General features: G+C 48.4%; 1 protein-coding gene across 5 annotated transcripts in view; it reads left to right on the top strand.

Moving 5' to 3' along the window:
• Window positions 1–13180, top strand: part of SNX29 (sorting nexin 29) — a 541330-nt gene that overhangs the window by 366399 nt on the left and 161751 nt on the right. For 3 of the 5 annotated variants that reach the window (XR_003003188.1, XM_024744175.1, XM_024744176.1), the window contains exon 18: window positions 2874–2955. Coding sequence is in view for 4 of the 5 variants with exons in the window: in XM_024744175.1 (XP_024599943.1) it covers window positions 2874–2955 (82 nt within the window). In the remaining variant the exon portion in view is untranslated. Of the gene's footprint in view, window positions 1–2873; window positions 2956–4760; window positions 5506–13091; window positions 13120–13180 lie in introns of those variants that run through there. The other 2 variants (XM_024744178.1, XM_024744177.1) reach the window with 2 other exon arrangements.

The following is a 13180-nucleotide window of genomic DNA, read 5'->3' as shown; positions in this document are numbered from 1 at the left end:
GGGTGCGTGCTTGCCAGCTTGCCACAGTCCCCACTTCTCCCTTTTGTCTGACTGTGGCCCACTCCACTCATTCCACTGTCTGGGTGTCTCCCGTTCCAATTTTGAGTTTGCAACTCCTGGGCTATTGGAAACGACAGTAGTTCAGTACATTGGTCTGATTTTTGATTGGATTTAATTCTGTCTGGCGCCTCTGCTGATAACCCCTAAGGAATTTAGTTGGTCTTCAGACTGACTCTTTCTGATCAAGTTGCCTCACTTTTTGGACCAGTAATCCCCTGGGGCTGGGGAAGAGAGGAGTGAGTCCTGAGTTAAGGACAAGCAGAACCTCCCTTCTCTCTCATTTAGTTGTGCTGAGTAGAGGAAGGTTCAGCTTCCCCAGGAGAGAGAGCGGGGCATTGGAAGAGCATTTTGTTAGAGCCAGGCTGAGCCAAGTTGAAATCTCAACTGCAGGACTCAATGCTGGTGTGACCTTGGGCGAGCCACTTAGCCTCTCTGAGCCTGAGTTTCCTCATTCATAAGGCGCAGATCACAAGAGTGGGGTTATGAAAAGCACGGAGGGGATCAAGAGGCCCCGCAGTGCTTGGCAGCGGCGGTAGAGGTAGAGGTGCCTGTTAGATTGGTGAGGGGGGTCATGGAAGTTAAGAGGTGAAGGATGAAAATCAAAGACGAGTTTGCTTCGCATGGGCCTTTGGGGGGCGGGGTGGAGGGGAGTACATAGTGAAGAGGATCATGGGATGGTGGCCTGGTGGAGGGAAAGGGGGGACCAGCTGGGGAGAGAGGTGAAAGCCGCAGAGGGGACCCCCGAGACGAGCCACTCGTGAGGCGCGAGGGACTCATTCATAAAGCAAGAATTTATCTCGTGCCTGCTGCAGGGAGGGGTCGTGCCAGGTCCTCGGTGGAGGGGATGAATCAGCCATGGTCCCTGCTCTCAGGCAACCTCTGCTGGGTCCAGCCACCTCATACCTTCTCCTCCTCCCCCCCAGGTTGATCATCTCCACTAAAGCCAGAGGGAAGCGCCATTTCCCTCTCCCTCTTCTCTTGCAGAGAAGGCCCTGGCTGACCTCAGCTCCATCCCCAGCCTCCCCCGGCCCTCCCTTCATACCAACTGCCCTGGTAGATGTGACTCCTCCAACTTATTTGGTCTTCCATACTCCGGATCATTATTTTATTCCCTTAACTCACACTTCTGAGTCTAGGAGAGAGAGGACAATCAATTCTAATACAGCGAGCTATGTGCTCTGAAAAGGAGAGCATGTTCGGGGGGACCTGGGGGACCTCCTGGAGCCCTGGGAGGTGGTCCAGCCCTCACCAATCCTGGGAGGTTAATGAAAACCAGAGTGTCAGTTACACTTCTACACCCCTCCCGCTCCCGACAGAAATGAAAGGGGAACACTCTAGTCACTAGCACAGTTTTGGGGACCTTTCCAGGAGGGGTGTCACTAGATATCCAAATCAGTTTGGTGCCTCAGAATGGCAGCTTGTACTTGGAGCCCTGGGGAGGTGATCAATAGGGTGTATTTTGCCCCATGAAGGCGGTCAGCACCTGGGCTCAGAGCTTAGAAGAAATGCTGCTTCAGGAGAGAAGCATTCCTTTGTGAAAATGAAATGCTCTTTACTGTGGAGATTGTGAGGCTGTTGAGTCATGGACTCTTCCATCATCAGTGTCTCAAACTGTGTTCTAAGCACAGGAGGCTGGCGAATTTTTAAGAGCTGCTCTTTAGAGATAAGGAGAGCTCCAGGAAAAGCGCTTGGCCCTGGAGCAACTCCTAGCAGAAACAAGGGCTAGGACCTCCCAGCCCTTCCAGAATTGCACAGCACTGCTGTGAGAGCTGTTAATGATTGATCTGGAAGTTTCAGTGACACTTAACTTATCAGCTTCACATGATGTAGATCCAGCTGGTGGAAGAGTGGTGGTGGTGGGTGTGCGCGCCCAGTGACTCAGAGTTAGGTTCAAGTCATCTCGCAAGGCGGAACTGTCACATAACTGAAAGAACCCTTGAAGTTCTCTCAGATAGCCGGCGAGGATCAACCGAGATAATCTAGGTGACAGCACGGAGCCGTGCAGTGTGTGTACTCAGTAAGTGATTTTGCTCTATTCAAGCCACACACAGTGTTTCTGGAAAAGTTGCAAGAGCGGTTATTGGTGCCTGGCTTCCTGGAATCCCCTCTCCCCACCCAAAAGAGCTGTCTCTTGCATAGCCTAAGTGTTGGTCTCCTGAGCTCTTCCGTGGAGCCTGACCTTAAAGTGAGGCTCAGGGTCTAAAGTGGGCGCGGTGAGGAGGCAGCGTGACTCCTCCAAACGCTCCAGAAGCCCTGTGGGCGTGCTCTTGACCCTCCCCCGCCTCGTGGGGGCTTCCGGTGATCGTCCCCCTCTTCAGATGAGCAAACTGAGGTTCAGATAAACTATGGGCCACGGTCACTCAGTTAGTAAGGACTGAAGGGGCAGCTCTTTCTCATTCCAGAATACAAACTGCATGTATAAATTTAATATATCAGAGTGGTCATTTCAATTTGCCAAAAACAGGGAGGAAGCTATTTTCTCCCCTAAGAGGCACACGATGTACGGCAACATCTATTACACTTAACTGTAAGCTAAAGCATCAGTTTCCATCTCATTACTTGGTCCCCCAAGATTATTTTTCAGGGACTTAGTTTAAAACATATATATATATATATATATATATATATGTTTTAAACTAAGTCCCTGAAAAATAATCTTGGGGGACCAAGTAATGAGATGGAAACTGATGCTTTAGCTTACAGTTAAGTGTAATAGATGTTGCCGTACATCGTGTGCCTCTTAGGGGAGAAAATAGCTTCCTCCCTGTTTTTGGCAAATTGAAATGACCACTCTGCATCTTTCTTTTGTTCAGATCAAACCGAGCGCTGATCAACGTCTGGATCCCGTCAGTGTTTCTCCGGGGCAAAGCCACCAATGCATTCCACGTGTATCAGGTAATCACCTGGTTTTCAGTTAGATGTCACCGCTGGGGTGGGGACCACACTTGTTTGTTACTCTCTGGTGCTTTTGCCTCTTGGCGATGGAGTGCCATACGTAGAGGCCACAGCCTCCAGATGACAGCATCCTCCTGCCCAGCCTCCCCGAGGAGATGATCCTTCTGTCAGACAGAAGGAGGCAGGGTGGAGCTTTCTCGTGCTGTCGGGCCTCCTAGCGTGGCCATGACCGCTCAGCTCGGACAGCTTGAGCAGGAATGGGATTTGTTGGCTCGTGTTGCAACTGAAACGTCCAGGCGTTGGTCTGGCCTCAGACCTGCCTGGACCTGTGGTCAGACATCTGCTCCCATTTCCCCTGGTTTCCTGTGCTTGGGCGTCCTTTTCAGGCTGGCGCCCTCTGTGGGTGGACCAGGCAGCTCCCAGCAGCACCAGACTCTCAGCCTGTCTGGGCATCTCTCAGGAGTCTGTCTTGGATCCCAAGCCCATCCCTAAACCCCAGTGTTGGGAGATGGACTCCTGTGATGGGCCAGCTTCGAATCATGTGACCCCCACTGGCACTGGGGTTGGAGTTTCCCTCATCTGACCATGTGACTGAGAGAGGGGTGAGGGGGCTCCCCAGATGAAAACCAGGCCACTCTTTGCCAAAGAAGGGGCAACAGCCACTTGGCAAGTGGACACTGCAGATGTGCCCTCTGCTTGCTTGAGGTAGAGCTGATCACCCCCTCCCCGGCTGAGGATTGAGTGTCTGAAACCCAGGGGACCTTTGTTTTGGAGGTGATTTTGCCCCAGCAGTTGGGACCCCAGTTGTCCATCTTTTCTCTGATTTTCTGATGCCTCTTCCAGCCCTGCCTACCTACCCTCTTCTTGGCTTTCTTGTTTCTCTTTCTTTTTCTTACCTGATCTGCAGCTGTTGGCGTCCACTTGTCCTGGGACTGTTTTGTCTTCAGCTTTGACTCTTAGCCACTTCTGGTTCTGCTGTTCAATTATCACAACAACTTTCACTACACTTTGTTCTGATTCCCCATGAGCTCCGTGAAGAGCCTTGAGTTCTGTTGCCATTTTTCTCAGTGGGGAATTGACCATTGAAGAAGTCGTCTCAGCTATTAGGATAGTTTCCCCAGAGACTGGGGTGGTGCAAAAAGGACCCTTGAACTTGAGGATAGAAGCCCTGGTTTCAGTTTTGTGGCCTTAGGTAAATCTCAGTTTCCTTATCTGTAAAACAGAAATAATAATAATGCTTACTTTGCAAAGCTGTTGTTATTGGGATTAGAAGTACATGGTGTCCAGTAGGCACTTGGTATTCGTTTCTCATCTTCCAAAATGATCGCCGTGTTTAGTCTTTGATGGCAGGACTGGCGGTGGGCATGGGTTATACAATGGGCTTAAGCATGATACACACCTCTTACCTGAAATCTTACGGACAAATGAGCTAGAGTTTGGCAGGGAAGTTTGCACTGGAAAGTTATTCTAGTTTACTTGTTCAGCTGGGCGACAGTAGCACTTTAAGAAGAGAATCTGAGTGTTCCTGATGCTCTCAGCTCTGGCTTGAAAAGAGAATTAGATATGACAGATTTCCGAATATCCTTTTCTCCTTTTCTCCAAAACCAAACCCCCTCCCCCCAAATCTCTTATTTGAGCATCCTTCAAGTTCTGCTTTGCGGTCATCAGAAAGCTGGGAGGTGTTGCCTGGAGAATGAAAAAAGTGAAGCAGACAGCTTTATTTTAGAGCAAAATTAAAATGCGAGATCGCTTGAGAGGTTTCCTTGACCTTTCATTTTTCACTCCTCTCCCTCCCCTCACCCCAGGAAGCAAGGGCCATTTTTAGCTCCTGAAAGCCAGTTAAAGAATGAGATGGACACAGCAAATATGCAGTTGCCTGGGAGATTGTTTCCACAGTGGCCACCGTGGGATTCGAGCCACACTCTCCCCATCCTTGACCATTTCCAGAGCTTTCCTGGGTGTGGTCCAGCCAGTGCGTGGAGGATAAGGCCTGGATTTCATGGAGCCATGAGGCTGACAGTTCCCACATCACGTAGAGCAGCTGTGTCCCACACTGTGGGCTGTCTGAAATCTCTCCTGATCTTGGAGTGTGTTGAATGCAACTGTTTTTCTCCTTTTAGCTAACAGCGCTTCTGGTTGGTACCTAAGAGCAAACTCTGAGCATGTGTTTGGAAGCATTTTAGAAAGTCTTCATTACAGTGTGATTTTTTGGGTTTTTGTTGTTTTTTAAATGATAAATGATATTGGAGAGTGACTCCTGTAAAATACTGGTACTGTTGGACATTATTTTTATTAGTTAAAAAAATGCACTTTATATAATTCCACAAAAGATTTGAGATAATTTCTAGAGAAACTCAGAAAAGAGTGATAAAATAGAAGTAAGAAATAAAATATCAAGAGTCAGAGAAGATGTAAACTAAGAGTGTTTCCATTAAGGGAACAGTGGAAATCATATATATACATACATACATATATATGAGATCCTGTGTGGTTGCTCTCATTGGTTTGTAAGTTTCCTTTGAGCTTCCTGGCAACCAGTGTGAAAATGGAAATGTGGCTATTTTGGGTAATTCCATTGCTAATGAGAAGAAGATATGTCAGTTCCTCAAAGGGAGTTCTGAAAGAAATGTCCTCACAGAGCTTTAGATGAAGCAATAATAAAGAATGTGGTAGATGATGCCCTGTTACATCCCTAGGACAAATCACTGTCAGGTTTCCTTAAGCTCTCCCTCCAAGGAAGCCAAGGGCATAACCTCAAAATGAACCATAGTTCCTTTGAAGAGCCCAGACAAAAGGATCAGCACATGTAGCTTTCTCAGTAGATCTGCACTGTCCAGTCTGACAGCCACTAGCCACGTGTGGTCATTTAAATTTTTTTTTTTTTTTTTTGGCCGTGTTGGGTCTTCGCTGCTGCACGTGGGCTTTCTCTAGTTGCTGCAAGCAGGAAATACTCTTTGTTGTGGAACATGGGCTCTAGGTGCACGGGCTTCAGTAGTTGTGGTGCACGGGCTTAGTTGCTCCGCGGCATGTGGGATCTTCCTGGACCAGGGCTCAAACCTGTGTCCCCTGCGTTGGCAGGAGGATTCTTAACCACTGTGCCACAATTGGTGGCATCGTTTAAATTTGACTTAATCAAAATGGGAAGAAATTAAACTCTACTTCCTCAGGCACACCAGCCACATTTCAAGTACTTCTTAGCCACATGTGGCTGGTGGCTGCCGTATTGGACAACGCGGATACAGCACATTTCCATCATCTCAGGAAGCTCTGTTGGATGGTGATGATCTAGAACAGTCTCTCCCAGAGTGGCAGAAAGCAAGATGATCTTCTGTGTGATCTGTGTGCTTAGTGAGGTTTTAGAGAGACAGAGACTGGACATCCAATAAATAGTTCTGCAGGGAGCAGGCCACTCGCCTTTCAGCTCTTCCATCACTGACAATGACCTGAAAGAGAAAGTCTCCACATGGCCATTAGGCCCTTAACGCCCTCTAATCATGCATCTTAGCAAAGACAGAGGAAGGCCCAGGATCAACGCCTTTGGCAGGCAACAGACACCAGCTCAATTAACCACATTGTTTTCTTCCATTGTATTTGTTTTTATATCTGCCTTCTACTATTTTTCCATTTACCACAGTGATGTACAGTTTCCTTTTAAAATAAATTTAAGCAGAAAGAAAGTGAGTCAGCTTAAAGAAAAATACTAAATGTATGATAATGAAAACAGCAAGAAGTTTAGGACAGTGCTGTGGGAATGAATAATATTTGGGAAACGCCACCTCTCAGTGGTCTGTGTATGTTACATAAAATAGCTCATTCAGTCCTCACAACAACCCTGTGAGGTAACAAATGCTTATTATCCCCATTTTATAGATGAGAAAACAAAGACACAGAGAAGCAGCTCATTCAGTAACATGACTCTCAGCCCCCAAAGCATCTTCTGACAAGATGCCTGTTTGCACAGATTCTGTGAATGTGGGCAGAGTCCAGATTTAAAAATCCGAGAAGCAGATGGGGCAGTTGCCTTGGAAGGGCCCAGCCTGACCAAGAACTTGCCTGTGTGGATGGCCCCCTGCATCCCTGAGGCCATGGGCCAAGGGCCCCCCTGCCGCCAAGCCAGGGTTTTTCTGTCCATCTGTTCCAGGCCCCCTGCAGTACACACATCAGAGCCCTGCAAAACCCAGAGCCAAGCTGTGCGCAAGTTTGCTTTGGAAAGTTGTTAAAGCAGGGCCTCTTGACCATGACTGCTCTGGCCACAGAAGAGTTTCAGGGATGCTTCCTCAGAACCTCTTGTTTGAGCAGTGGCAGGGTCCCCAGAGCCTGCCCTGGGACGCTTGGGAACTGTGGCACTTCTGACTGCAGAGGAACTCAGCTAGGTCACCTGCTGCCCGGTGTTACTGGGCTCTCACCACTTGTCTTGTGGGAGAGGTCTGGGTGTATATTTTGCACAAAGGATCCTGGCCAGAAGTGCTGTCCCTTGACTGGATTGAATGCAAGTTATTAAAAAAAGTTTGTATCTCCAAACACCATGGTTTCCACACTCTACTCCCAGGTCCCAAGGTGGGTGCTGAGGTGTGTTCTGGCATAAAAGTAAGAAAAGGCAGCCTTTGACCAGTTTTCAGAGCAAAAGTAAAATTGATGTCCAGAACTTTCCCAATTTCAATTTTTCTTCCACAAGTGTTTCTCACTTCTGGCCTCTGCCAACTAATGCTTGGCTGCCAGCAGACACTAGCCAGAGACGCAATGACTAAATAGCAACAAACAGAATGGAAGAAACCAAAGCAAAACCCTGTTTACTAACTGGTCTTGCTCAGTTTCTCTCTCTCTCTCTCTCTCTCTCCGTCTCTCTCTCTCTCTCTCTCTCTCTCTCTCTCTCTCTCTGTCTCTGTGTTAATACACAGTTGTCGTGGTGGGTCTGACTTTCTGTCCCTTCCACATGACATAGTGACATTTGTTGTTAATCAGTTCGTTCCTAGTTTATACCTTTGCAAATGTTTTCTCTTATTTCCCAAATACCCCAACTTCCAAACCAGTTTGACGTCCACTGTCTTAATATCCTACTGTAGTGTTTATAAAGGCATGTTAGGCCTTAAAACAATCTGCTTATTTTTTTTCCTTATGCAAATATTACAGCCGCTAAATCGGCATGAAATAATACATCAATACACTTACTCTCTGAACCCTTAGGTCTTTCCCTTTGAAAAGCACTGTTAGTGTAAGTACAGCTGGAATCAGTCCTCTACGTGGGAGTTTATTTCAGCCTTTGAGTTTCGCCACCAGAAACACTGGCTACAGTGCAATATTCCATTTGCCCAGCACAACTAATTAGGTCTCCTTTGTAAAGAAAGTTGCTTTGTTTCAGCAAAGCTTTTTCCTTCTAGAATAAGTCCCCTTTCCTTGGGACCACAGGAGGCTGTCTTGACTTAGAGAAAAGGTGGTACCCCAGGAAGACTCCTTCAGTGTTGGAGGTTCCCGCACCCCCAAAAGGTTATTGTGTAGCCTGGGCAGGTGTTTTCAAGGTTTATTCTAGGGGAGCATATTTATATATGCAGTGCAGGGAAAGCCCATGATTTTTCGTATTAATAATGGATCACAGGGTCTGGCAGGCTGCATGGGGCCGCAGGTGGTTTAGAGGATGGTCATGTTTTTGCACCTCAGGCTTCGGGTACTTCAGCCCTTTTCATCTCTGTCCTAAGATGGTTTACTCTTCAGGCCCTCAAGTTTGCTATCACCTACGGTTCCATCTATGCTTACTTAGTGTATAGCTATGCGAGAGGGAGGGATTCATTAAGTAGAGACGGATGAGATGTTTGAGCCACGCACAGAAATGGGAATGGCAGCTGCAGTAACATGGGCTGATCAGAAGCCTCCGCCCTAGTGGTTACCATTCCAGGTGTGGGGACATAGGGACCAGTTCTGAGGCTGAAGGGATTCCCTCTCGTTCACGTCAGGTCCTTCCAACCACACCTGCTGTGAACCAGGCAGGCGGGAAAGACAGCTGTGGATCGTTTGATTTCTGGGTTTCGTTCCAGCCAGGCTGGCTTCTGTGCTGCACGATAAGTGAAACTGGGGGAGGCTTTGCCTTTGTTCTCGCTCTCTCCTTCCTTGAGGACTTTCCATCCCACAAAGTCAAGCTCCTCCGCACCTCTGAGGATTACAGCACATTAACCTCCAGGTGTTCTTGGGATGCTCAAGACTCCTGGGAAAGCCTGATACAGGTGAAAACAAAAAGCCAAACGGAAAAAGCCTGTTTGCCTCCCCTTGGACATACGTGTCACTATTATTCTGTTACTGCCTTTATCTTTTCAAACAGGAGGAACTTTTTTTCCCCTTTCATAGTATAATTCCTTTATTTATCCCAAAGCTGTGGATTGAGGGCTGACCAGATGCCAGACACGTGCTAAACACTGCAGAGCCTGGGGTGAGCAAGACGTGACATTGCACTTACCCTCCCAACCTCACAGTCTAGAGGGGGACAGTTGCTCTCAAGTAAACAGGACAGTCTCGCGAGATAAGGGCTGCAGAGAGAGGTACGGGTGGGAGGGACGGAACACCACTCACCTTGCAAAGTGACAACAGACGATGGATGGATAACGTGGTTGGCACAGCGCCTGGCAAACAGCTGCCGTGCAGACACTACCTTTAGTGACCTAAGGACCACTTGACTTGTGATAAGCAATTAGACCTGAAAGTAAACATAAAAGAGTTACCCCCTGTTGAACTGAATGTCTCTGGGAACGTTTGCGTGTTCAAAAAAGCCTTTAGCATCTACTTGATCAAGGGTTCCACATCAGCCTCCTTAGGGGCGGCAAGGAGCAAGATACCTTTGTCCTCAAGGTGTCTGGGTCTGGTGAGGGGACGGAGCCCCATCAAGCAGCTGAAATGCAAGGGTCATGTCGAGCGGCTCCATGGAGGCTTAGCAGAGGGGTGAGCTCTGCTGGAGGGAGAGACCTGGGCTCAGAGGTGAAACCTAGGATCATAGTTCACTTTCCCAATGGGACTCCCTGGAAGCCTGAAAGCATTAATGCCCAGGCGCCAGTACATTATAGTTTCACCAGCCCAGGGCTGCCCAGTTGGTGCTAGGTTTAGTCTTGTTTTGAATTCAAGTATAGTCCTTACTTACTGAGTACTGGGTTGCACCAGTGACATTATTCACCAGCATCTCCAAGGTGCCTGTACATGATCCCAGTGTCATCACCCTCTTGGCCTCCTCCAAGGAGGTTTCCCAAGATGGTACCCCAGTTTAATGCTGCCTCTTTGTGTGGAGCCATAGGCAGAGCTGGCGTGTAAATCTGGATGAGCTAAACACATATATGTTCTCGGTTTCTGTTGCTGGAATACGGTTAGGGTGGCCTCAAGGAGGTACCACCCCCAGTTCTGATGTACTACTGGCTGTCTTCTTCACAGGGCACTGCAGCTGGCTTTGGTTATTGTTGATCATTGTCAAGGACGTCTTCTCCTTTGAGATCTGCTTTGTAACATCTCTAATCTTTGCTAATTAAGGCAATCTGAATTGGCCATAATTCTTATATTGGACTTTCAGGACATCTCCATTTCTGATTTGGTGTAGAAATGGACTCTACTAAAATTATTGAGTATTAAACATTATATTAGGAACGCTTTTTGCTGCAAGTAACGTATTATCTCACTCAAAGTGACTTAACCAATAGGAGTTGATATACGTAACAGAAGGTTGGGGACTCAGGTATTCAATAGCTTAATCACATCAGTGGCTTCCAGAGCTGTTAGCACTTCCTCTTTACAAGACAGTGTCCAAGTGGGAAGAAGAGAGGTTTCTACTCACAGATTATTTTTTTAATCAAAAAGAAAAATCTTTGCCTAAAGCCCTCCTGTGGACTTCCCTTAGGTCCCATTGACCCCAGATGAGGTCACATAGCCATGGTTTTGCTGAAAGCAAAGCTGGGAAAATGAGCATCTCCCTGTCTCAGTCCCTGAGCAGGTGGAGAGCTCTGCCAGTAGGTGAGACAGGCAGGGAGCTGGCCATTGGGTAGGCAGCTGGGCTTCTGCCACAGGCACTGTAATGTACATTGTGTTGACAGAAATTAATCAGTCGAGGGACTTCCCTGGTGGCTCAGTGGTTAAGAATCTGCCTGCCAATGCAGGGGAACACAGGTTCGAGCCCTGGTCTGGGAAGATACCACATGCCGTGGAGCAACTAAGCCCGTGCGCCACAGCTACTGAGCCTGCGTGCCACAACTACTGAGCCTGCGTGCCGCAACTACTGAGCCCTGTGCTGCAACTACTGAAGCCCGTGTGCCTAGAGCCCGTGCTCCTCAACAAGAGAAGCCACTGCAATGAGAAGCCCATGCACTGCGACAAAGAGTAGCCCCCACCCGCCGCAACTAGAGAAAGCCTGCCCGCAGCAGCGAAGACCCAATGCAGCCAAAAATTAATTAATTAATTAATTAATTAAAAAGAAATCAGTCAATCTAAGAAAGAAATGGAAAATTTTATTCGAGTCAAATTGAGGATTATAACCTGGAAACAGCATCTCAGAAAGCTCTGAGAACCATTCCACCCATTAGAAGTCAAAGCACGGTTATGTAAGTTTTTTCGAGACAGAGGGCTGTACCTGAAATGATGCATTACTGACAGTTGACACAATCCAGATGTGCAAGTACAAAGTGGTGGGTCATCATGACCCCTTAAGAGATGAAGAAGGGGAGAGGAGCTTCAACATGGCGGAAGAGTAAGACGTGGAGATCACCTTCCTCCCCACAAATACATCAGAAATACATCTACATGTGGAACAACTCCTACAGAACACCTACTGAATGCTGGCAGACGACCTCAGACCTCCCAAAAGGCAAGAAACTCCCCACGTACCTGGGTAGGGCAAAAGAGAAAAGAAAAAACAGAGACAAAAGAATAGGGACGGAACCTGCACCAGTGGGAGGGATCCGTGAAGGAGGAAGGGATTCCACACCCTAGGAAGCCACTTTGCTGGTGGAGACTGCGGGTGGCGGAGGGGGGAAGCTTCGGAGCCACAGAGGAGAGCACAGCAACGGTGCGGAGGGCAAAGCGGAGAGGTTCCCGCACAGAGGAGCCGTGCTGACCAGCACTTACCAGCCCGAGAGGTTTGTCTGCTCACCCAGTGGGGCGGGCGGGGGCTGGGAGCTGAGGCTCAGGCTTCAGTCGGATCACAGGGAGAGGACTGGGGTTGGCGGCGTGAACACAGCCTGAAGGGGGCTAGTGCGCCACGGCTAGCCGGGAGGGAGTCTGGGAAAAGGTCTAGAGCTGCAGAAGAGGCAAGAGACGTTTTCTTCCCTCTGTGTTTCCTGGTGTGCGAGTAGAGGGGGTTAAGAGCGCCGCTTAAAGGAGCTCCAGAGACGGGCGTGAGCCGTGGCTGTCAGCGTGGACCCCAGAGACGGGCATGGGACACTAAGGCTGTTGCCGCCGCCACCAAGGAGGCTGTGTGCGAGCACAGGTCACTCTCCACCCCGCCCCTCCTGGGAGCCTGTGTGGCCCGCCACTGCCAGGGTCCCGGCATCCAGGGACAACTTCCCCAGGAGAACACACGGCACGCCTCAGGCGGTGCAGTGTCACGCTGGCCTCTGCCACCGCAGGCTCACCCCGCATCCGTACCCCTTCCTCCCCCTGGCCTGAGTGAGCCAGAGCCCCCAAATCAGCTGCTCCTTTAACCCCGTCCTGGCAGGGCAGGGAACAGATGCCTTCAGGAAACCTACATGCAGAGGCAGGGCCAAATCCAAAGCTGAACCCCAGGAGCTGTGCGAACAAAGAAAAGAAAGGGAAATCTCTCCCATCAGCCTCAGGAGCAGCGAATTAAATCTCCACAGTCAACTTGATGTACCCTGTATCTGTGGAATACCTGAATAGACAACGAATCATCCCCAATTGAGGAGGTGGACTTTGGGAGCAATGATATATATTTTTTTTCCCCTTTTTTTCTTTTTGTGAGTGTGTGTGTATATGTATGCTTCTGTGTGTGATTTTGCGCTTCTTATCATTGGTGGATTTGTTTTTTGTTTTGGTTGCTCTCTCTTTTTTTATTTTTATTTAAAAATTTTTTTTAATAATTATTTTTTATTTTAGTAACTTTTTATTTTATTTTATCTTCTTCTTTCTTTCTTTCGTTCTTTTCTCCCTTTTATTCTGAGCCATGTGGATGACAGGCTCTTGGTGCTCCAGCCAAGCGTCAGGGCTGTGCCTCTGAAGTGGGAGAGCCAAATTCAGGACATTCGTCCAC

This window comes from Neophocaena asiaeorientalis, unplaced genomic scaffold, assembly GCF_003031525.2.
Source record: "Neophocaena asiaeorientalis asiaeorientalis breed wild unplaced genomic scaffold, Neophocaena_asiaeorientalis_V1.1 scaffold91, whole genome shotgun sequence".
Taxonomy (NCBI): domain Eukaryota; kingdom Metazoa; phylum Chordata; class Mammalia; order Artiodactyla; family Phocoenidae; genus Neophocaena; species Neophocaena asiaeorientalis.
The sequence above is the reverse complement of the archived record's forward strand: the minus strand, read 5'-3'. Positions and strand labels throughout refer to the sequence as shown.